Consider the following 23,342-nt stretch of genomic DNA (forward strand, 5'->3'; position numbering starts at 1 on the left):
GCATTTGACTCCTTATTTTCCTTTCCACAAATACTATTCTGAATTTCATTATAGTTTATCACTTCTTCTTTTAAAAAAAGGCAGAAGCAACCTTGTTTTATAGCATCAATGATTGTACTTACCTGCTTTGACTAATACAATTAATTCATCTGTTCTGTCAAAGTATGATACAGATACTGGAGAGTAATTACCACAATTTATAATTTCAGGAATCTTCTTGCCTAAATATTTTTCTTCAGTTGCATAAATTTAACTCTAATGTTGATTTTCTCCCCCTTTTCAGGTAAACAACTACAGTTTAGAAGAAGTAACACATGAAGAGGCAGTAGCAATATTGAAGAACACATCAGAGGTAGTTTATTTAAAAGTTGGCAAACCCACTACCATTTATATGACTGATCCTTATGGTCCACCTGATATTACTCACTGTAAGTACCAGTGTCATCTTCAAATAGCATGCCAGACTTGCAGAACTGGAATTCTATAAAACTATTGGCAAAGTGTTCTTGTACCTTCCCTCTTGGTTAGCTTCTGGAAATACTTCAGAGGGAGTGTCCTAAACTCCACTCCTGCATTGCCTTGCAGGCCCTGACCTAGTGTTCTGAAGGTGGGATATCCTAATAAGTTAGCAGGCCCACCATTACAGACAGGCAAAATATTGAGGATAGTGTGATTACAGTGGTACATGCGTGACACATTTTAAAAGGCTATTTCTCGAGCTCCTAAAGCATGATCACTCTCATGCCATCATATTCTTTCTTCCTACTTCAGATCTCTGCAGTGGTAGATTAGAAAAGAGAGACTGGCAAAATAGACCAGAGGTGGCTCTGTGCTTCTTCCCAAAAAGGGGATCTTGCACTTGAATGGTGAAATCATGATCCTCAATCACCATTGTCACAGCTTTTACTTTTCTTGAATTTGTTCTATTGGCAAGAAAGCTGGAGAAAATTATCAGTCACTATGGCAATAGAGGTGAGCTGGATGTGGGGGCTTCTGGGGCAACAACTAACGACTAATGAGACACTATGCTGGGTCTTCAAAAAGTCCACTGTTGCATAAGTCTCATGTGTTCTCCGCTTCTTGATAGGTCAACAGGAATGTTATCCAGGTTTCTGGCTTTAAAGACTAGATTTAGAAGCAATTGACTTTGTTATGTAAATGTAAGGGACAGTTGTGTCAACAGTAGTAAGGTTGCTCATTCTGAAATGTTGAGAGTCTGTCTGTGAGACAGGGAACTTGGAACGTCTGCAGGACCAGCCATTAATTAGTACTGTGGTCTCAAACAAACTGTGTAACTTTTCTCAGATTTACGTGTTTCTCTTGAGAGAAATGGAAGTGTTGAATAATTTTGTTTTCTGCCCATTGCATTAGCTATTGCTTTTCTTAATGATGATTCTAAAGCAGCTTACCTCCAAAATATGTATGTTTTCAAGCTGGCAGTAAATGGCGATCAGCTTTACCTAAGAATATGAAAGATTTTTAACTGTCAGAGTTTTTCAAACTGAAAGTATGTAGCAAAATCAGCCTTGATAGTCTGTGAGCCACTTCATGCAGGGCATGTAAGGTCAATGTCAAAGAGAGAAAAGGGAGAAAACCAAACTAATCAACCTAAGAAATATGTATTGAGTAATTTCAGTATGTGCAAGACACATTGTAAGGTAATATGTGGGATGCAGAGAAGATAGAATCATGGCCTTCAAAGACCCTTCTTGGGAGGAAGGCTAATGCAGAGTTATAAATAGAAGCAATATTAATATTTGGCATAAGAGGTATGTATATGCCATGGGAGAGTTAAAAATTGTTATTTGAGAACTCAAAGAAAAGAGATATATTATCGCTATTTGGAATATCAGAAAAATCTTTATGCATAGGAGGGCATTTCAATTGCATCTTCAGAATGAGATTTCAATCTCTGAGATGGGGTAGGTAGGAGACAAATTATAGGTAGATGGTACAGTGGAACAAAGGTATAGATGTCAGGAAGCACAGGCTGAGGACAATAGGATATGTGTTGAGAGGATACTAAAATTGATTGTTTTTTGCAAGAATGGCAAAGGGGAGAGTTTATTCTGTATTAAATACACAACGACAATGAAGAACATTTAAATAAGAGAATAATGTGATCATGCTGAATTTCAGGAGGTTTTACCTCATCTCAATAAATAAAATGGATTTGAGGAGAGAGAAAGGAGTAAGACACCCAGTTAGGAGGGTTTTCAGACACCTAAAAGGGAGATAGATACCTTAGGAAGGAGGAATGAAAAAGAAAGGCCAGAGTTCTTGGCCTTTGTGGGATGTGGATAGAGTATATTTTGGGAGAAAGTCTCATAAGAGAACCTGTTCCTTAGGAGGCTTGTGCTCTGAATAATTGGGTATTAATTATGTGAAAAGAAGGTGAGCTCTGAAATTAGACAGCTAACATTTTATTTCAATAGAAAATTAATCATTATTCTGAAAATATGTATGCTGGACCTCTTTTCCAGTTCTTCTCTTCACCTTATTATACTAACTGGCATTACAGACTTAATGATTATTAAGTCTTTCCCATTCTAAAGATTACCATGTGCTTGTATATATTAAATGCAAACAAACAGCAACCCCCCTCTTGGAGGACAAGAAAATCCTTGGCATGCAGCAAAGCCTTTCTGTTTTTAATACATTTTCTGAAGTATAGCATAACACATTGAATCATCCACATAACAGGTTTCTTTTGTCTTTTTCCTCCTCCTCTTAGCTTATTCTCCACCAATGGAAAACCATCTGCTCTCTGGCAACAATGGCACTTTAGAATATAAAACCTCCCTGCCACCCATCTCTCCAGGAAGGTACTCACCAATTCCAAAGCACATGCTTATTGACGACGACTACACCAGGTCAGATATGCCTGTTGGTTAATTGGATTCCCTCTCATTACCAGAAAGAAATCACATTTGCCTAACATGTCAGGTGGTATGTTGGATACTAACTGAAGCTTCTGAGTCCCTTATTGTAGTCCCTTATTGTAAGTTTTTTAAACTTACTGTAGTTTTGCCTCAAGTGCATGGTAAATGTGTCATTGTCCTCTGATAGGGACCAAAGTCACAAATTCTTTGTGAATAAGTAGTAAGATATACTTGTACATCACTTTGCCACTTATTAAGACTCTATATCTGATCTCATTTAAGCTCTACAGCCATATTATAAGATAGGTATTGTTATTGAGAAGAGAGCGCTGAGGTTCAAAAGGAAGGAAGTAGCATGCCAATATTATATATTTGGTTAGTGGAATTCAGGACAGAAACTCTGTCTTTTGGCTTCAAATTCCGTATTTTTCCCATCAATAGTTATCCACAATTCAATGGAAGTGGAGAGTTAATGAACCTTCAATAGTTCAATAACTATAAGTGAAAAGGAAAGGAGTGAAGTTAACTTCTAATGGTTCAAATTTAATATAGTCTATTAATTTCTAAGGGTCACAGGGCAGGATTCTAGGACAAAGCACAGAACCACATTGCTAATCCTACAAGTAAAGCCAAATTTAGCCAGCACTCCTCTGAACAAGTCAGGCCAGACAGCTTTCAGAGAAGACCAATATATATAATTTACTTAAATGGTCATTAGGAAGGATTCAATAAAGTTTGGATGATGAATAAGTTAATGAATGAATAAGTAAATGAATAATAAGAAATGTACATTTAAAACATTTTTATTTTTCACTGGTCATTATATTTGGCAAAGGAATACTAAGATGATCAAGGAACAAAAATTTTCCCCAAACTCCCTCCAGGGTGACCTGTCATGCATGAGGTACCCAAGGTGGCAACATGGCATAAGCCTTATACCTTCTCCATGTTCTTACAAACATATACAAATGTATTCTCAGGTATACGTGGGAGGTGACATTATTTCTACAAAATAAATTTATATTTTACACATTGTTCTGTAACTTAATTTTCTCCTTGAACAATGCTCTTATCAAAAATGAGATTATATGTACATATGTGTGCTTAATTTCTATATGTATTTGTGTGTAAAGAATGACAGAGATGGATTGTTTTGGTTTTATACCCTGCCTGTCTAACTGAAGTCATTTGTCAACCTTTCAAAAAGGAAGGGACTTCCTGCCAATTGGCCTTCCTCACTGGTATACGTGCATGCTTTGATCTTTCCATTCCTTGGTATATCTTTTTAAATGATTAAGCATTTTCCATTTATTTTGCAATATCAGGTTTGCTGAAGTAGCTCTTTATATCTTTAGCCAAGGAATGGAATGTTTGGATGCTGAAAATGTGCATCTGTGGTGTAAATCAAATACAAGCTTCTTCCTATGCTGAAATGTCTGATCTCTATGCTCTTAATTAAAATGAGGGCTGCAGCAAAGATAATCCTTGTTGCTCTTTGAGGAATTCTGTAAATACAGGCACCTTTATCCACCAGAGTGATGATCTCTTTGCTCCCATCCTATTAATAATATTTGATATAATTTTAATTTGAAAGTGCCATTTTATGTTACTAGGCCCAGTAGTGAATTAACATTTATTTAAGCCTCTTCATAATCCAGACCCTTTGCTAGCTGTTTTACATACACTATCCATTTAATCCTCCCCAAAACACAGAAAAGTGCTTTCATCTCCATTTTAGAGATGTGGAAATTGAAGTTCAAAGAGGTTATGGAACTTGTTTATGGTCACATAGATTTTATTAATAAGTAGAAAAACTGAGTGCCCTGACAGCTTTAAAATCATAGCTAAGAGAAAACATTTTAATTTTCTGATTTTAAAAATGAAAACCAAGTCATATAAAACTAGGTTCTTCATAGAAATATGTGGCTAGAAAGGGACCTCAGAGTTTTGAGCTCTAAAAACAACCTACCTCTACCATAGTTGAAACCTACCTTTACCACTGGCTCTGTGACCCTAGGCAAGTCATTTAACCTCTGCAAGCTTCAGCTTTCTCATTTGTACAAGGGAATAGAAGGTGAGTCGATTTCAATAGGTTGTTGTAATGATTAAATAAACTAATGAATGCAAAGAACTTAGAACAGCGCCTGGCACATTATATGTTCCCAATGAATGTTATCTATTTACAGTAACTATACTTACTATAATCTTAATCCACTTCAGATGTCACATGAAATATTTTTATAGAACACATAAGATATGCCTCAATATCTTACAACCTGCCCCCTGCCTCCTCTCCTGTTTCTCTAGAGGACAGTTTCACTAATATTTCTGCATAAAATCAGACTGGTTGGTGCTTGGCAAACTGTTAAAGTAAATTATATCAGGTCACATGCATAAACATACACATACACACACCTCCACCACTCTCTTACCACTGCTGGTGTTCTCTCATAGGTGTTTTATGCTGTAGGCATTACCATGGGGCTAAGAGGTATTTGCTCAGAGGCAGATTCACTTCCTTATTCATAAATATTAATTGAATACTTCCTATAAGACATTGGCCGCTACACTAGAAATTCACAACTGAATAAGAAATAGCATCTAAGAACTATCAAACTGGGGCAAAAATATATATAAGCCAATGGATTCCCCAATGCCTGTTCCCTAATTTATGTAGACCCCCTCTATGAAGTTTTCCACAAAGCCTAATTTATTTATTTTTAATCTTGAGATTATATATTTTGGCATCAAAATACCCTTTTTCTGTAAAAGAATTGTGGCAATTATTTACTATGTTTTTACTTAAAAGAGAAAAATTGGCAACTTTTTGTTAGTCTTCATTTATTGAATGTCAAATATCTATAAAATTCAAAAGTCTGAGAATTACTAACAGATGCCAACAAGCAAAAATAGGGTCAGTTCTCTAAAGTGACCTCATGTAGCCCTAGCAGAATTCCCTAGCACCACAGAGACATTTAGGAAATATTCCTCAATGAATATGAGTTTTACGTGAATGCCATGGGAACAACCTATGGCATCAAAAAAAAGTTTTAAAGAGGAAATGACTCTAGTTAGCAATTGAACGCTGGGTAGACATTGGTCAGAGAGTCAAGAGATGAGGAAGGGCATTTTTGGTAGGGGGATAGATTGTTCAGAGTCACAGAAAAATATCAACTGGAATAAAATAAAAATAAAAATTAGAGATTGAAATACAAGACTCAGAGAGGAAAATGGTACCTACCTTTATATCTTTATATTCCTATTCCTTCTCTCTTATGCAACCTAGCTCTAAGATTAACAATACATAGAGTAATAAAAACAAAAGGATCATTACCATGCACTAACACTGAGGGCTATAATATACATTATTGCTCCTCTATTATTTATATGATATTCCTATTCTTGATTTTTATAGATTAAAAAAAAAATCCTCAGAGAGGTTAAGTAATTGCTTCATAGGATACAGCAATCAAACAGAATCAAAATTTGAATTCAGGTCTGTCTGTCTCCAAAGGCCCCATCCCTGCATCCCTAGTTGTTAGTGCTGTTTCTACCACTTAGAAAACTCTGAACAAGTCAATTCATCTTGATGAGTCTTGACTTTCTCATCTGTAGATTTGCTATAAATGATCTTCTTATTTCCTCATGGAACTGTGAGGTTTTAATATGTTCTTATTTCCTCATGAAACTGTAAGGCTCTATATAAATTATTACTCTAAGTTCATATAGCTGCTTATGTTTGACACCTACTTTGTATTTTCCTAAAATAGCAAATCAAGAAAATAAATTTCTAATAATGGGACTTGTGCCAGTAGGGAAACATGTCTGTGAAATGGGAACTTTGCCATAACCTATAAAATCACATCAAATTGGAAAACTTTTGTTCCATGTGCTCATATCTTAATCTGCTGTAAGAAATGTTTCTCTATTTTCCTGATTTGTAGTCACATTTGTTATGGAAATATAGTAAAAATTTCAAAGCAATTTTGGTCTGAATAATGCTACAATAACCCTGGTAAATTTTTTAATTTCTTTATGTTAAAGAAATGTACACCTGCATAAACTGGGAAATGTGACTTTTCCATGAATTTAGAAAAAAGACACAAATGAAAAAGTTCTGGATACGTCTCTTAGTAGCATGCTCACTGAGTCCCTATAAATCAGTAGTCATTGTGAATGTAGAATCCGGTTTTCAGTTTTTGGAAAACAAAGCTATTACAATGATACTGAGATTGTTTTTGGCTCTGGCAATACAGACTATCAGAGTTGAAAGGGCCATAAATAAATATAGAGTCTAATCTCCCTTTTTAGGATGGGCCAGAGACACAGGGCCCAGAATAATTTGTTGGCTTTCTCTTGTCCAGTATTTGTAAGTAGTGCAATCAGATTTAGAGCCCATGTATATGTGCACCTTTTTTTTCCCTGGAGTAAGAATGTAGCAATTATGAAAAACTATATTCAATCAAGGATTACCGGGTAACACTGTCTATTTTGTACATTACCTGTAACTATGAGTTCTATCTTTACTGAGCCAAGTTTTCCCTAGTTACTCAGAAAAGGTGCAAACTACACATCATCACTATCTGGCCGAATAGACTTAGGATATGCAAACAGTACTAAAATGAAATAAAAAATTTGGTAATGCAAAGTAAAACTGCTCTTTCAGCATGTAAGAACTTGATTTCCCAAGTTATGAATGTGATAAATGTCATTATGAAACCCAGGGACCTAAATTATAACTGTAAGAGATATATTTCTCACTTTAGAAACCAAGTTCATGTAGCTGTGAACTTAGTGTGTCTTTCTGGCTGGCTCTACATATTGGTCCTTCACATCTTTTAGTTGATTAAAAAGCAAAATATAAATAAAATCTCAATAAAGATTTCTTGTCTACAGAGACTTTCCAAGAACTGCCCTAAACTGTAACTCTAGTATTCACCTGTTTGACTCCCTCACTTACTGAACAGATATAATCCCATCAGTCTAGAGTCCATGTCTACTCTATTGTCTCTGAATTACAGAACACTAGCTTACAAGCCTTATCATCTAAGGTATAGTCAAGTTGTCTTTTCTTTTTCATTCATTCGGTTATTTGCTCACTCAGTGAATATTCAGCTTCTAGCCATGCCAAGCATGGTTATTAGCAACAAAGTCACAATGGTGAACAAACTGGTCAAGGTGCTTGCCCTCATGGAATTTACATTTTAGTATATTGAATAAGAGATACATAAATAAATTCATTAAGTTCAGTTAGTGCTAAGTGCTATAAAGAAAATAAAATAGGATAATGTGTTGGGCAGTGATTGGAGAAGAGAACAATATGAAGTAGGTTAACCAGGGAGTCCCTCTCTCGGGAGATAGCATATGGACTGAGACCCAAATAAAAAGTAGAAAGTGGGGATTAAAGATCAGAGAAAGAACATTCCAAGAAGAGGGAATAGCAAGTCAAAGTCACTGAGGCAGGAATAAGTTTAGTGTGTTCCAGCAACATAAAGAAGTCCAGTTTGGCTAGAAAGAGATGAGGTAATGGGAGCAGGCAGAAAATTAGGTAGATAAGGAAGCAGGAGGCAGAAGATGTAGGACTTCACAGGTAATGAGAAAGTGTAGGTCTAATTTTAAGTGTATTGAGAATGCACTGAAGAGTACTAATCAGGAAAATTAAATGATCTGATTTATGTTTTTTTAAAAAAAAGTTCTGGCTGCTGTGTGGAGCAGAGACACCACTGGTTGAAAAAAAAAGAGGGAAAAGATTATGACAGGTGGGATGGGAGGGAGGGGTAGCAATGGAAGAGAAGAGAAATAAAGAAATCTGAGCTATATCTCAGAGCAAGTTTTAATAGCCCATGTTCCATGTGAAGAGCAGACCTGCTTTAGTCAGACTATTTGACTACTGACCATTTTTATACTTTTTATCACCTATGGAGCAGTCTTGAAGAAACAGTGTAAGTTTTTGCCACTGTTAGGTGTTTCTTTTTGTTTTGTTTTTCTTATATCTTACTATTTAACTTTGTGGATCAGAGCCGGTTAGAAGTCAGACCACTATTTGTGAGATGTTTCTACTCACATGCCCCTAACTTAGAAAATAAGGGAGACTGAGGCGGGCAGATCATGAGGTTAGGAAATCAGGACCATCCTGACTAACATGGTAAAACTTTGTCTCTACTAGAAATGCAAAACTTAGCCGGACGTGGTGGCATGCGCCTGTAGTCCCAGCTACCAGGAGGCTGAGGCAGGAGAACTGCTTGAACCTGGGCACTGGAGGTTACAGTGAGCCAAGATCTCACCACTGCACTCCAGCTTGGGTGACAGAGAGAGACTCCATCTCAAAAAAATAAAATATAAGAAAATAAACTTGTTCTCCTCAGGCTCTGGAACGTGCAGATTTCTGCCCAAGCATAAAACACATAAAATCATGTATATTTTATCACAAAAGCTTGGAGAATATTCTTGTTTTCTTTAATGTAAAAATATTTTTGTTACAAACTACATTATTTTTCTTCAAAATCTTAAAATGAAATTGACATACCAGAAAGGTTTTCTGAAGATGTCTGTAGTCCCTGGCAAATACCACAAACTCCAAGGTACATTTAAGTACCCAAGTTTGAAAAACACTGAGCTAAGTTACACAAACTTGCCAATTATTAATTGCATTTTATCAAAACTGTCCCTTAATAATGACTCAAGGTTTGTGGTCCCCATTAGCGACAGGCTCTCAAAGGATCAGAGAGCACCTCATCAGAGTACAGTACAGGCATATCCCAGCCTCTCTTCTTTTTAGTTTACATTTAATGACTTAAAACCATTCCTGGATGAACTAGAAGTTTCTTCTTATACAGGAAACTAATATTTTCTAATATGCTTTTGATGCAGGATTTCTCTTGGCCCCTTCACCAGACTTGCGGCAGGGGCACCCTATCTACATGGCCGGAGGTGCTCAAGCCGCTGTGGGAGGGAGCATGTGAGGGAGGGAGGGAGGGAGGGAGGGAGGGAGGGAGGGAGGGATCTAGCCAGCTGCTCTGGGCACCGACATAGGAGCAAGCTCTGTGTGGGTCTAGTGGCCACACCAGGCATGTCTCCTGGAGGGGAATGTGGCAGCATCCAGGTGAGGGTGTCTGTGATACGGAAACCCCAGAGGGGGTGTCATAATGATCTTTTAGTTCTGCCATTTGAAGACAGCAGTATGTTAGCAGCTCAGTTGGTCCCTTACCCCATGGCATGGGGTGGTTGCCCTCCACTGGTGATGCCAAAGGGCCAGTGTGACAGCCTTTTTGGGTACCTGCATTCAGCGAGTCCCACGCTCTTGTCCAGCATCCAAGAAGAATGAGGTCACATAGACAATAAAAGGATAGTGAAGGCAGATAATTTGATTGAGTGATGAAAATGTCTCTCAGCAGAGGCGGGAGCTAGAGAGGGGACAGGAAAAGCTGTTCTTCTTCCCAGAAGTCAGGAAGAGCAGTGTATCTTCCCAGAAGTCAGGCTGGAGGAAAAGAAATAATAGGATAGATGTATACAAAGGGGAGTTTGTTAAGGAGTATTGACTCACATGATCACAAGGTGAGGACCCGCAACAAGCAATCTGCAAGCTGAGGTGCAAGGAAGCCAGTCTGAGTCCCAGAATCTCAAAAGTAGGAAAACAAACAGTGCAGCCTCAGTCTGTGGTCAAAGGTCCAAGAGTCCCAAAGCTGAAAACTTGGAGTTCATTGTTTGATGGCAGAAAGCACCCAGCACAGGAGAAAGATGTAGGCTGGAAGAATAAGCCAGTCTAGTCTTCCCACAGTCCTCTGCCTGCTTTTATGCTGGCTGCCCTAGCAGCTGATTAAATAGTGTCCATTCCAATTGAGGGTGAGTCTGCGTGTCTCCCAGATCACTATCAACTGAGTCTGGGGTCTTTATACGCACAGGATGAGGGCAGGTCAGGCTATAGGTAGTTTTTGAAAAGGCAACATTTGATTGGTAAAAAAGCATTATTCAGAAAGAACCAATCAAGAGAGTGGGCAAACCAGACTAGAAGTTACCATTCAGGCTGTGGGTTTCCGGCTGTTATTTTTGCTTGCATGTGGGGTTTCATTGGATACCCACCCCTATCTGCCTAGGCATTTGACTGCCTCCTGTCACTATCACCTTCAGTCAAGTATGATGGAAAGAGTTAGAGTACCCTCAGGAGGCAACTGATCCTGCTTTCGAATTACAGTAGAATAACAGAGTGGTTAGGTGTGTGGGTCCCGGAGCCACCCTGCTTACATTTGAATCACACTGTTTCCTAGCTGTGTGACTCTGGGTGAGTTATGTAACTTTTCTTTGCCTCAGTTTTGTCATTTAGAAAAGGAACAGAATAATGCTTTCTGCCTCATAGGGAATACCACTTTCCACCTCATATCACCAGGCATTTGATTCTCATAAAGAGCACGCAACCCAGATTCTTTTTCATTTTTTAGTTTATGTTGTGACAATAAACTGAGTTAATACATGTAACATGCTTGGAAAAAAAATAAGCACCTGATAATTGTTAGTTGTTATTAATACTATTGAAAAACAAGGATTTTAAGATGAACTATGATATAAATAAAACCACTTTTGGTAAATATCCTCCAATTGTTTATATAACTGTAGCCAACAGTATTACACAGCTGCTCAAACATGTAATCTATACATACAGATTTTTCAACTTGTTTATCTTATGGAACACATTAGAATATTTAATTACAGAAAGTCATATAGTCTGACTGCTTTATTGAGAATCTCAATTTTTATGACTATAATGAATAGCTAATACCAGCTGCAATGAAAATCTAATGCAGAATTCAGTGTAACCAAATATGGTATAAACTAGTCTAACAGTTTCCCCTCTGGCTAAAATATGATTTTTTGATGGATAATTTGTTGATTTTGCCATTTTTAAAAATTTATAGTAATTCTCGATAGCTAACGCTAAGTAGATGTTCCCTTAAAAATTCCGCCAGACATGACATCAGACTCCTCACAGCCTTTACAAAGTTCATTATAAAACTTCACCAAATTAAAGATTCATGAGCAAATGTCTCTGAGATTTTGTTTTGCTCTGTGTTACATTTCTGATTTCTCCAACATAGAGACTGGTGCTATAAAGTATGTTTTGAAGCAAAGTATAGAAATGAAAGGGGAGAGTGAGATAAAACTAGTGAGAAAGATAGATATACAATAAAGTAGAAGCCTCAAGGAGAGTTTTCTCTTTATTGGTGTAAATAAGCAATAAAGAGAAAAGTTTAGCCGCATAACCACTTAGGTTTACTTACGGAAACCATGATTCATAGAACTATCCTGCTAGAAGTAGAAAGTAGAGAGAGTGGGTATGCTAATGGGGAATCTGACAAATCTTCATTAGAGGTGAACACCCAAATATGTATTAGAAAACATGTTAAGCTGCTGTTTGCTTTCAAGGAAATACATATTAACAAAAATGCAACAGTAATGAAAATTTCAAAACTGTCTCCTATAGATATTTATCATTTCCTATGTATTTCATAAGTCAGCCAGACATAAACACACCACACTCTGACCTGTAATTTTATGGAAAATGGTTATTGCATATATATAGCTATTGTTGCTATACATGTAAAATTTGAATAGTTGTTTAATCAATGCTGCATTACATTTTAATGGAGTAAGTTCATTCTTGCTTTCATTTTTTAGTTCATTGATGTAAAACAGAATTGATGATAGGCAGTGGAGAATTTTGAAGGGACCACTGTAGAAACCATCAACAATCAGTTTGGTCCCTATCCTCTTACAAGTTAACCACTTGTAACAGAATGCAGCTTATTTCTGGCCCTATTCTGTAAGACACTAAAACAGGATGTATACTGTGGCTCAAGAGAGTAGACATGGTCTATTCTTCTAGTTTATTTTTATATTCATACATCCATAAAGTGATCATATAGAACAAGAAAATACCTTATTTCTAATTGCCCTCAGGTGGATGCACACTTTGGCAATTGTCCATGACAGATTTGCAATCCCTGGGTGATTTCCTGCCTTCTCATGTATCGGTCATCCCCAACTTTTTGGCACCAGGGACCACGTTCATGGAAAACAAGTTTTCCATGGACAGATGGTGGGGGTTGGGAAGGCTTCCAGATGGAACTGTTCCACTGTTCCACCTCAGATCATCAGGCATTTGATTCTCATAAGGAGCATGCAACCCAGAACTTTTGCAGGCGCAGTTTGTGGTTCGCTCCTTTGAGAATCTAATGCCAGGAGCTGATTTTACAGGAGGGGAAGCTCAGGCAGTAAAACTCCAGCTCACCTCCTGTTGTGTAGCCAGTTCCCAACAGTCCATGAACCTAACTGATAGCAGGAGTTGAGGACTCCTGTCCTATATCATTAGCTGCTATGGGTGAGGTTACTCTGTTAATATTAGTAATTACCTTAACAAAATATAGGAAAATTGTGGGATACAATCATTGCATTCCAAAGACATTCTTACTATATTATCAATTTGTAAATTTCATAAGTTTTGGGTTATGTCATTCACTTTTTGCTTCTAGGTAATTGTATTCATATAGTTAATGGAGCAAACTATGATCGAGTAAAAATGCATCTTGAAAATACTGCTTTATATATTTTTCCAGATATTTTTTCCATCTTTATGGCCATTTGCTTATTACCTATTAATGTACTTTATAGCCCTCCTTTTTTCTTTCAATGTTTTATTTTTCTCTTATTTCATTTTCTCTAATTGTAAAAGTAATATATATTTGTATAAAAACTATAAAATAAAAATATGAAGAAAAACTATTAAAATTGCAATTTTTTCTACCACAGAGAGATAATCACTTGAAATATTTTCCTTTGAGTTTTTCCCATGTCTGTATATTTATTTATACTATTTGGACCATGCTCTGTACAATGAGAAAGTTTTTGCTTTTTTTTTTTTTTTTTGCTTTAACATTGTATCTTGAGAATTTTCTAATGTTCTTAGTCTTCAAAAACATATGTTTAGTAGCTATATAATAGCCTATTGTATAACTGAACTATAACTGACATAATTACTTTCCTACTATTGGACATTTATTTTTAGGATTTTCTTATTATGCTTATACAATCTTTCTGCCTTCATCTCTTGATTATATATTTATTTAATATAAATGCCAAATTCCCACTGCCTAATCAACATCTCACTTGGTTGTCTTATAAACATTGCATATTTAATACGTCCAAAAACAAACTCTCTTGCTGTTTATTCCCAGCCTGCCCTAGGGTCTCACTCTTTTGCCCATGCTGGAGTTCAGTGGCTTGATCTCAGTTCACTGCAGCCTCAACCTCTCAGGCTCAAGCAGTTCTACCTCAGCTTCCCGAGTAGTTGGGACAACAGGCACATGCCACCATACTTGGCTAATTTTTGTATTTTTTGTAGAGACAGGGTTTCACCACATTGGCCAGGCTGGTCTCAGACTCCTGGGCTCAAGAGATTCCTCTGCCTTGGCCTCCCAAAGTGTTGGGATTACAGGTGTGAGCCACCACACCCAGCCTATCTTCCTCTTCTTAATATATGGCAGTTCTACGAAGCTGTTACTCAGGTCACAAATCTTGGAGTTTGCCTTTTCTTTTTTCCCTCCTTTCATATTCTATATCCAGTCCATCAACAAATTCTCTAGGTTTTACCTTCAAAATACGTACATAATAAGCCACATCGCACACCCAGCACACTAGTCCATTCACATCATCTATTATTTGATTATTGCAGTAGCTCCCTAAACAGCTTCCCTTTTATTTCTGCCTTTGTTACTCATGTTGCGCCATACGTTACTCTTTTAACTTCAGATCACGTCTCCCAGAGTTAAATCTAAAGCCCTTATTTATGAGACTATGATTTAACTCCAGCTAGCTGCTCTGACCTCATCTCCCACCACTCCCTTCGTTGGTACTCAGACTTCCTTGTTACTTGATCACAGGAGGCATACTTTGCTTCAGGAAGTTTGTGCTTGCCACTCCTGCCTCAAATGTTTTTCTCTTCCATGTCCTCATGTCCACAAGGTTTACTTTTCTTTCTTCTACTCTCTGGTCAAAAGACATCTTATCACAGAGGCCATCTCAGACCCCAGATAAATATCACGCATCCACAATCATCCTTTTGTCCTGTATTCTCTTTTATTTTTCTCCCTAGTGCTTATTCCTGCTTGACATGTTTTTATTTGAATATTTGTTTGTTGTCTGTCATCCTGCACTAGGCTATAAACTTTCTGACTCAGGGACTTATCTGTTTTGTATGTCAATTAGCCCCAGTGCAAAAAGAGTGCCTGGAACATATATGCTACTTGGTAAACATTTGTGTACTGAATATAATGGAATTAATTAACATTTACAGGACTCTTAGTATTGCTGACAGATTGATTTATTGAATTCTTTGGTGTCAGTTTACATTCCCATCAGCTGTATATGGAAATGCTTATTTTAATACTCTATCTAGTTTAAATTACTTTGTCTTTAATTCTCATGTTTTCTCTTTCTACTTTTTCTCTCCACTTCTGTTCATTTATTAATTTCTCAATTCATTTATTCAGTCTTTCACTTTCCATACTTTGATTTATTCAACAAATATTTGCCAGTGTTTGGTGACTTCAGAAAGACAGAAAAGTGGACAGTGTGGCAAGGAGCAGGCAAGTAAACCCTAAAATATAATACAGGTGACACATGCTGTGTTGAGAGCAGTACTGAAAGCTATATGGAGCTCAGAAAAGGCATCTAATCCAGACCGATGAGTCAGAAACTCCAGGGGGTGACTGAGATTGGAAAAGAACAATAGGAATTAGCCGCCAATATCTATGACTTTCTTGTGATAGCTTCAGTAGGGTCTAGGGTATGAGGGGAGACAATACTGTGAAAGTCACACACAAGGATACTTAAGCAGAAATTCTGTTTATTCTCCAGCCCAAGCTATTTGCTTGTTTTTGTTTGTTTGTTAGACACAGTTTTGCTCTTGTTGCCCACGCTGGAGTGCAATGGCACAATCTCAGCTCATTGTAACCTCTCTCTCCGGCATTCCAGCAATTCTCCTGCTTCAGCCTCCCGAGTAGCTGGGATTACAGGCATGCGCCACCACGCCAGGCTAATTTTGTATTTTTAGTAAAGACGGGGTTTCACCATGTTGGTCAGGCTGGTCTCGAACTTTTGACCTGAAGTGATCCACCCACTTCAGCCTCCCAAAGTGCTGGGATTACAGGTGTAAGCCACCACACCTGGTCATTTGCTTGTATATTTTGCAAGCAATATTCAGGACCAGAACATCCTCAGTTATAAACAGATATTATTCAAATACTTCTTAGAATTCATAAGAATTATGGTAATAGTAATAACTAATATTTATGTAGTACCTTTTAGCTTACAAAGTACTTTTATATACTTTGGTTAATTTGCATAGTAATTCCAAGAGGCAGCTATAATTACCCCTTTTTAGAGATGAGGAAACTGATGTTGACTAACCCAAGGCTGAATCAGCTAGTAAGTGATGGAAGCTACAACAGATTAAACATTATATAAAATGTACTGTCCATATAGAAAGTAAGAGGTAAATAGATGAGGCTTAACATCTGGGAATTAGCCTCTAAACTCATGATGATTAATTAATTCCAATTGTTTTTTTTTTTGTTGTTGTTGTTGTTTTTGAGACGGAGTTTCACTCTTGTTACCCAGGCTGGAGTGCAGTGGCGCAATCTTGGCTCACCGCAACCTCTGCCTCCTGGGTTCAGGCAATTCTCCTGCCTCAGCCTCCCGAGTAGCTGGGATTACAGGCATGTACCACCATGCCCAGCTAATTTTTTGTATTTTTAGTAGAGACGGGGTTTCACCATGTTGACCAGGATGGTCTCGATCTCTTGACCTCGTGATCCACCCGCCTCAGCCTCCCAAAGTGCTGGGATTACAGGCTTGAGCCACCACACCAGGCCTCCAATTGTTTTTAAAGGTCCTTTATTGAAGGCCCTGCCCATAATCTTGTGTAATTCTTTTTGTTTCTTTAATTCTAGTATAAGCAGGAACTTAAGTGGAAATAAGTAGCATGACTTTTAGAACTGGATAAATCTAGGCACATATCAAATGGGAAACAGGAATATATTAGTCAGAAGATACAAAGTTTCAGTTATGCAGGATAAGTAAATGCTACATATCTAATATACAGCATGGTGACTATAGTTAATAATACCATATTGTATGCTAGGAATTTGCTAAAGATTAATTAAAGTCTCTACCATTAAATGGCTCTATGACCTCGGACTATGTATCCTTTGGTTTCTTTACATGTAATTAAGAGATGATAACTTAGTTGGCAGAATAGTGTGGAAGAACAGAGATACCATGTGGAAATCAAATAACTGGCACTTACGTATATTAAATTGCTTCCTCCTTCCCCTTCCTCATAGAAGCACCAATTCTCATTTTTTATTATTGATAATCTAAAAATACATTAATCCAAGAATATGGGGGTAGGGAAGGGAAGAGAACATTAGAGTTAAAACCTATTTGTGTAGTTATCACATACAACACATTTATTGACAAAGAGCTATGGGAAGGAAACATCATTTATTGAGATCTGCTTGGTGGTGAATACCTTTCATATATTATCACATTTAATCTACAATCTCAGTTAGTTTACTGCATTTTTACAGCGCTTCCAAACCCATTAGGGAAAAAGAACATTTCATACTCTCTTCTAAATTATTTCTAATCAACACTGGAGACCATGTGGACAATATTAGAAAAAATGAAAAATTTGTTTTGAATTAATGTTAATAATTATCATTTATTGAATTTCTACCAAATGCCAGTCTATCCTCAGTCCTTTCTACAAAATATCTCACTTAATCTTTGAGATTGGTATTATTATTTTCACTTTATGCATGAGGAAGCAGAAGCAAGAAAGATTAGTTAAAAAGATAAATATTTGCCTAGTGTGTGTTAGACACCTTACATACATAAACTCATTAACCTTCCCATCACTCCATGAGGTAAATCCTATTTTTATTCCCATTTTACAGATAAAATTTAGGCACAGAGCAGTTAAGTCCTTGCCTGCATAGCTAGTAATAAGCAAAGCTCATGTGTAAAAATAGGCAGTCGGGCTCCCAAATCCGTATTTTTAACTATGCTATTAACATGCAGTTGGTATATAACAAGATCAAGATTCAGACCAACTCAAGTCTGGCTTTTTATTCTGTACTCCATAGGTAGCATTAATAACTTTAAGATTTCTAGAATGTTCTCTCTGCTTCAAGTCTTAGTTTTTCTTTTACTCAGAAAGGTAGAACTAAAGTTTTTTGTGGTTGCCTCCTCCCAGAAACACAACCTGTTCCAGAAAGCAATCAGCTTCCATGGAGTGCCAGGTGGGGAGTCAGTCCTTAATGCCTGTCATTCTGGCTATTACATCAGACCCCATGTGGCTGCCTTAATGAGCATTTGCTGAAAGAACTTAGCTGTGGTTGTGAGGGTGTCTCCCTGCATGTAAACATTTAAATATCCACCCCCATCCCAAGTTTTTAAAAAAAAATTGGATTGACCTTGAAGTAGAACAATGTGAGTCCTTTCTCATGTAGACTGCTTCCTAATGGGAATGTTATCTACTGGTCCATTGGAGGCTGATATTTTATTTTTTGTTTTGCTTTTATCTTTTTCTAAAGTCTCGTTTACCACCTTGAGATGGGAGATGAAGGCAAAATGAAATAGCTGAAATAAATGTGACAGTCAAAGATTTCAAAGCCAATTTTGTGAAGCCTTGCTCTGAATTTATAATAGTATTAGTAAACTGTCATAACTATCTAGTGCTACACAGATACTTTTCTGTTTCTCATTTTAATTCCTATGACTTTATACAAAATGGACAGAGAGATGCCGTTTTATATCTGTTTTATGGATTGGGAAACTGAGATGATAGATTTCATGATTTCCCTTATGACAATTAAAAAGTAAATGACAAATGCAGAAGCCAGAAGCCAGAAATAGGATAGCATCTTGGTTAAGAGAATGGTTATTAGACTCAAAAGACTCTGGGCTCACCATTTACTAGCTATTTGACTTTGGATGAGTTATGTAACTTCTTTGTACCTCAGTTTCCCCATCCATGCCTGTGCCATGGGTTATTTTCAGGATTAAATGAATTAATCCACGTAAAACACTTCAAACAGAGCCTGGCACAAAACGAGCTACATTCAGGGTGGCCATTATTATTATTAGCATGGACTTTTAGTCCGGGAAACCATAGTAATTATAGGACTGGCTGCCGCTGCTGTGATGATAGCTGAGCTAGCTGGGGGTGGTAGAGTGAGGTTATGAAGTGAATGACAGGGAAACAGACTTCCAGCTAGCCTAATAAAACATGGATTTACAGTACACTTACACCTGTATTAAGAATAGATTTTGTGACTTTACATTGATTTAGTGATGTTTCCTCTATATTTCAGTGCGATTTAAAAACACATATTGATGTTAATCAAAAAGAATCTATTAAAAACGAGGCCTAATTATAAAAGTCATGCAGAAAGAAAAGTCTCTGTGTTAAAGAAACTGATAATCAATTATAAAACTTTAAAATAAAAAATTCTGAAATGTTGCATAATCACAAATATTTCCATTCCCCAATTATTCAGATTTCCTATGCAGGCATCATAAAGTTTTAAAAGTAAATGCAGTGTTTATTTTTGCATACCATCATTATTTGAGCACAGAAATTAAATATATGCGTAGCAGTATCTGTCATGATGCTTTCCAGTTCCTAGGGGTGGTATTAATTCCATGGATTCACTGCATAATATTAAATTGGATCATATACTGTCAAAGTTTCATACAGGGTATGTATCTAAATCCGTATAATGTTGAGAGTAGCTCTAATAAGATTACACTGAATTTAAACTTGAGAGAACTAAGGGAAGCTATGTAGCAGTTGCAACTGAGTGCAGCACTCATAGTGAGAATGTGGTCAAGCTGATGAAAGAAAGGTAGGGCCATCCCCAGAACCACTGTCTTCTGCAGCTTAGAGAAAAATATTTGATTAAATTCTCCTTACAAAAATTTTTAAAGAATTATGTGTGTGTGTACATGTGTGTATTCACCAGTGAAATAATGAAAGGTACTATTTTTATCATCCCTTGAAAAAAGAACTTACTGTTTACACTCTATAAATATTCACATTTATCCACTGAATATAATCAAGTCAAAAACAATTTAGAGCAATGAATTTTATTCTTTAGTACTGAAAGAGCTAATGTCATTCAAAAATGTAGCTATTACATACCTTTTGCAAAAAGAGCAGGTGTAATTGGAATTCCCAACTCTGACAGCCCATTGACAACCTGTGAAATGTCTTTAAAAACAGAGTCCTTAACCCCATGCCAGATCTACCAAATCTGATGTCCAGGGTGGAAGTGGGACATAAGTATCAAAAACAGAACAAAAATCTCCACAGGTGATTCTGATTCACAGGTAGAGTTGGGAATCACCCGCTTAAATTCATTGTATCTTTGACCTCAGTCATATTATCAGAAATTGGCAGGGCACAGTGACTCGAGCCTGTAATCCCAGCACTTTGGGAGGCCGAAGTGGGTAGATCACCAGAGGTCAGGAGTTCAAGACCAGGCTGGCCAATGTGATAAAACCCCATCTCTACTAAAAATACAAAAATAAGCCAAGAGTGTTTGTGGGCACCTGTAATCCCAGCCACTCAGGAGGCTGAGGCAGGAGAATTGCTAAAACTTGGGAGTCAGAGGTTGCTGTAAGCCAAGATTATACCACTGTATACCAGCCTGAGCAGCAGAGTGAGACTCTGCCTCAAAAAGAAAGGAAAGAAAGGAAAGGAAAAAAGGAAGGGAAAGGAAAGGAGAAGGAAAATCATGTTACCAGATGTAATTTTCATTAAAATAGTGAATGACCCTAAACCACTGAGAGTACCAGTGATAACGTGCAAGCAAAATCATTGCTCCTGAGCAAGCGTTACTAAACATAGAATTTGTATGGCAGTGTTTAGATTTTATAACTAAATGCACCAGCTATTTTAAAACACCTGTAGCAGGTATGCACTTTACTCTATAATAAATACATTTTAATAGAGCATTATTTTACTTCCTTTAAATCCAAATATATAACAATGGCTCTACTTGCCTGCCTTTTCTCTCAGAGCTCTCCCTGAGCATCAGCCCTTTAAAAGCCCAGATTTTTGAAGAATGAAAACCTGGAAGAGAGATGTCTTTGGGAAAATTCTGCTTTTCCTCCTGTATTACAAATCTCTGGTGAGGCAAGGGAATATAAAGGTCTGGTTATCTGCTTCAGACTTGGGAAGAAAAATACAGAAAGCTCAAAATGCACATTAATATTTAATTGTCCTACTCCCTCCCTTTTATCTGTCTATCTATCTATCTATCTATCTATCTATCTATCTATCTATCTATCTAACATCTATCTATCTCTATCTATCTATCCATCTATTTTCAAGACAGAGTCTCACTCTGTTGCCCAGGCTGTAGTGCAGTGGTGCAATCTTGGCTTACTGCAGCCTCTGCCTCCCGAGTTCAAGAGATTCTTGTGCCTCCACCTCCCGAGTAGCTGGGATTATAGGGACGCACTACCAAGCACCACCATTATGCAAAAGCTATATGTAATATCCACTGTGGAAGTTTGCTGTTGTAAAGATTAAAGGTGATGGTATATGTGACCATATAGTGACTGAGAAATTTGGGGACCCTCCATTCTTGCAATAATCTGGTATTCAACCATTTCCCTCCTCTACCTCACCATCTAAAAAGAGCAAATTCCAGATTTTAGGCAAATCACATAGATTTTATAGAATATTTTTTAAGGAGACAAAAGGGAAGATTATGGGGTGACTTTGCTCCAGAGTCTATATTCTCTATGCCACCCTGCTTCTTGGATGTATTCTGAGCTGACCTCAAGATTCTGGGGAGCCCACTGGCTCTTTGATGTTTTGACTATTACTTTCACTTCGCCTGGCTTTTATTACACTGCTCCAGCAGTTTTGTTGCCTGGTATCCATCTAAACTGTGATTGAAATGTATTGTTCTAAAATTTCTCTCATCTGTTAAATCTATTCTGGCTTGGTTAGATATAATGGACAGAAGGTTTGGCTCTATTGCTAGTCTCTTTATAAAAATCTCTTCCATCTAGTCCTGTTATTCCATGTGTCCTCATTTAACAGCACCTCTGACTTCCATTGGCTATACGGAGACAGTCAGGATTGCTAATAAAGTACAATTTCCTCCGGATCCTCAAGATAGGCAATTAATGCTGTCTTTGATGGAGTTCATGACCAGTCACCTGTCCCTCAGTGTAGTTTGTGATCTTACTCCAACCTGCTTGAAAGACTTTGGCCAGCAGTATACAAGATGACATCTCTTATTTATTTATTTCGTTTTAATAGGTTTTGGGGGAACAGGTAGTGTTTGGTTACATGAATACATTCTTCAGTGGTTATTTCCGAGATTTTAAAAGAGCATAAACAGGAAAGTCATATGGATGGTTGCCTTAAGAACATGTTTGTCAGTGAGGGAAGCGTGTCTATTTCCCTCCCATAACTCTTAGCCATTTTTAGCTTTATTTTGTCAAATACATACACACATCTTCTCCAAGACAAAGTAATGGTTAAGGGAAGAATTTCTGTCAAGAGCAGGTTTTTAACTTCCATATTACCTAGATTAGTGTCTGGTACATAAATATAGTTGTTTCCTGACCATGCACCATATGGCAGGTGATTTGCTAAGGCTTTGTATAGTTTATCTCATCTAATCCTGTAGCAGTCCTCTAAAATAGGTCTTAAAAAGCTGTTTCCAGATAAGGCAGCCACAATTCAGACAGTGGAGCTACTTCCCTGTAGTCACAAAGATCTATCCCAGATCTTCTAACCCAAAAGCTGTGCTCTTTCCACCATGTTCATAGCCTCCCACTGAGTTTTCTAAGTGCAGTAAATATGTGAATAGATGAATAGATGTACCTGTAAAAAAGACAACAATTGCTATAAATTTGCTTTGATTTTGTGTCATCTTTTCTATAAAAAAAGCTTTAGCTAGTACATAATTTCCCCAAAGTAAGCTAAGCCCTATCTGGAATCTTGTTAGTAACAGAATATATTTGCGTAAATGAAGACATTTGAGATTGACAAACTTAAATGGCAAATATGGTGATGCCAGTTAAGTCATCTTGTGAGTCATAACCGATTATTTATAATGCTGCTTTTACTACTCTTATAATGCCATGTTAGTTAATACCTAGGCACTACATAGAAATAAAAGTTACTCTTTTAGTACTAAGGAAACAGTACTAATTTGAAAAAATATATATTTTCTGTTTCTGGGTTAAGAATGTGTGGATCATTGGGGCTGAATGAAAAGTACCCAATACAGATTCCTAACAGTCCTCCCCTGAAGTTAAAAAAAAAAAAAACAGTTTTTCCTCTAGCTTTATTGAGGTATAAATGACACAATTTTTTAT

General features: G+C 37.1%; 1 protein-coding gene across 47 annotated transcripts in view; it reads left to right on the top strand.

Moving 5' to 3' along the window:
- The window catches only part of DLG2 (discs large MAGUK scaffold protein 2), a 2,299,762-nt gene that overhangs the window by 1,788,188 nt on the left and 488,232 nt on the right, over nt 1-23,342 (top strand). For all 47 annotated transcript variants that reach the window (XM_078340083.1, XM_078340084.1, XM_054241373.2 and 44 more), the window contains 2 exons: nt 284-428; nt 2,735-2,873. In XM_078340083.1, coding sequence (XP_078196209.1) covers nt 284-428; nt 2,735-2,873 — 284 coding nt within the window. The remainder of the gene's footprint in view (nt 1-283; nt 429-2,734; nt 2,874-23,342) is intronic.

The sequence above is a fragment of the Callithrix jacchus genome, chromosome 10 (genome assembly GCF_049354715.1).
Source record: "Callithrix jacchus isolate 240 chromosome 10, calJac240_pri, whole genome shotgun sequence".
NCBI lineage: Eukaryota > Metazoa > Chordata > Mammalia > Primates > Cebidae > Callithrix > Callithrix jacchus.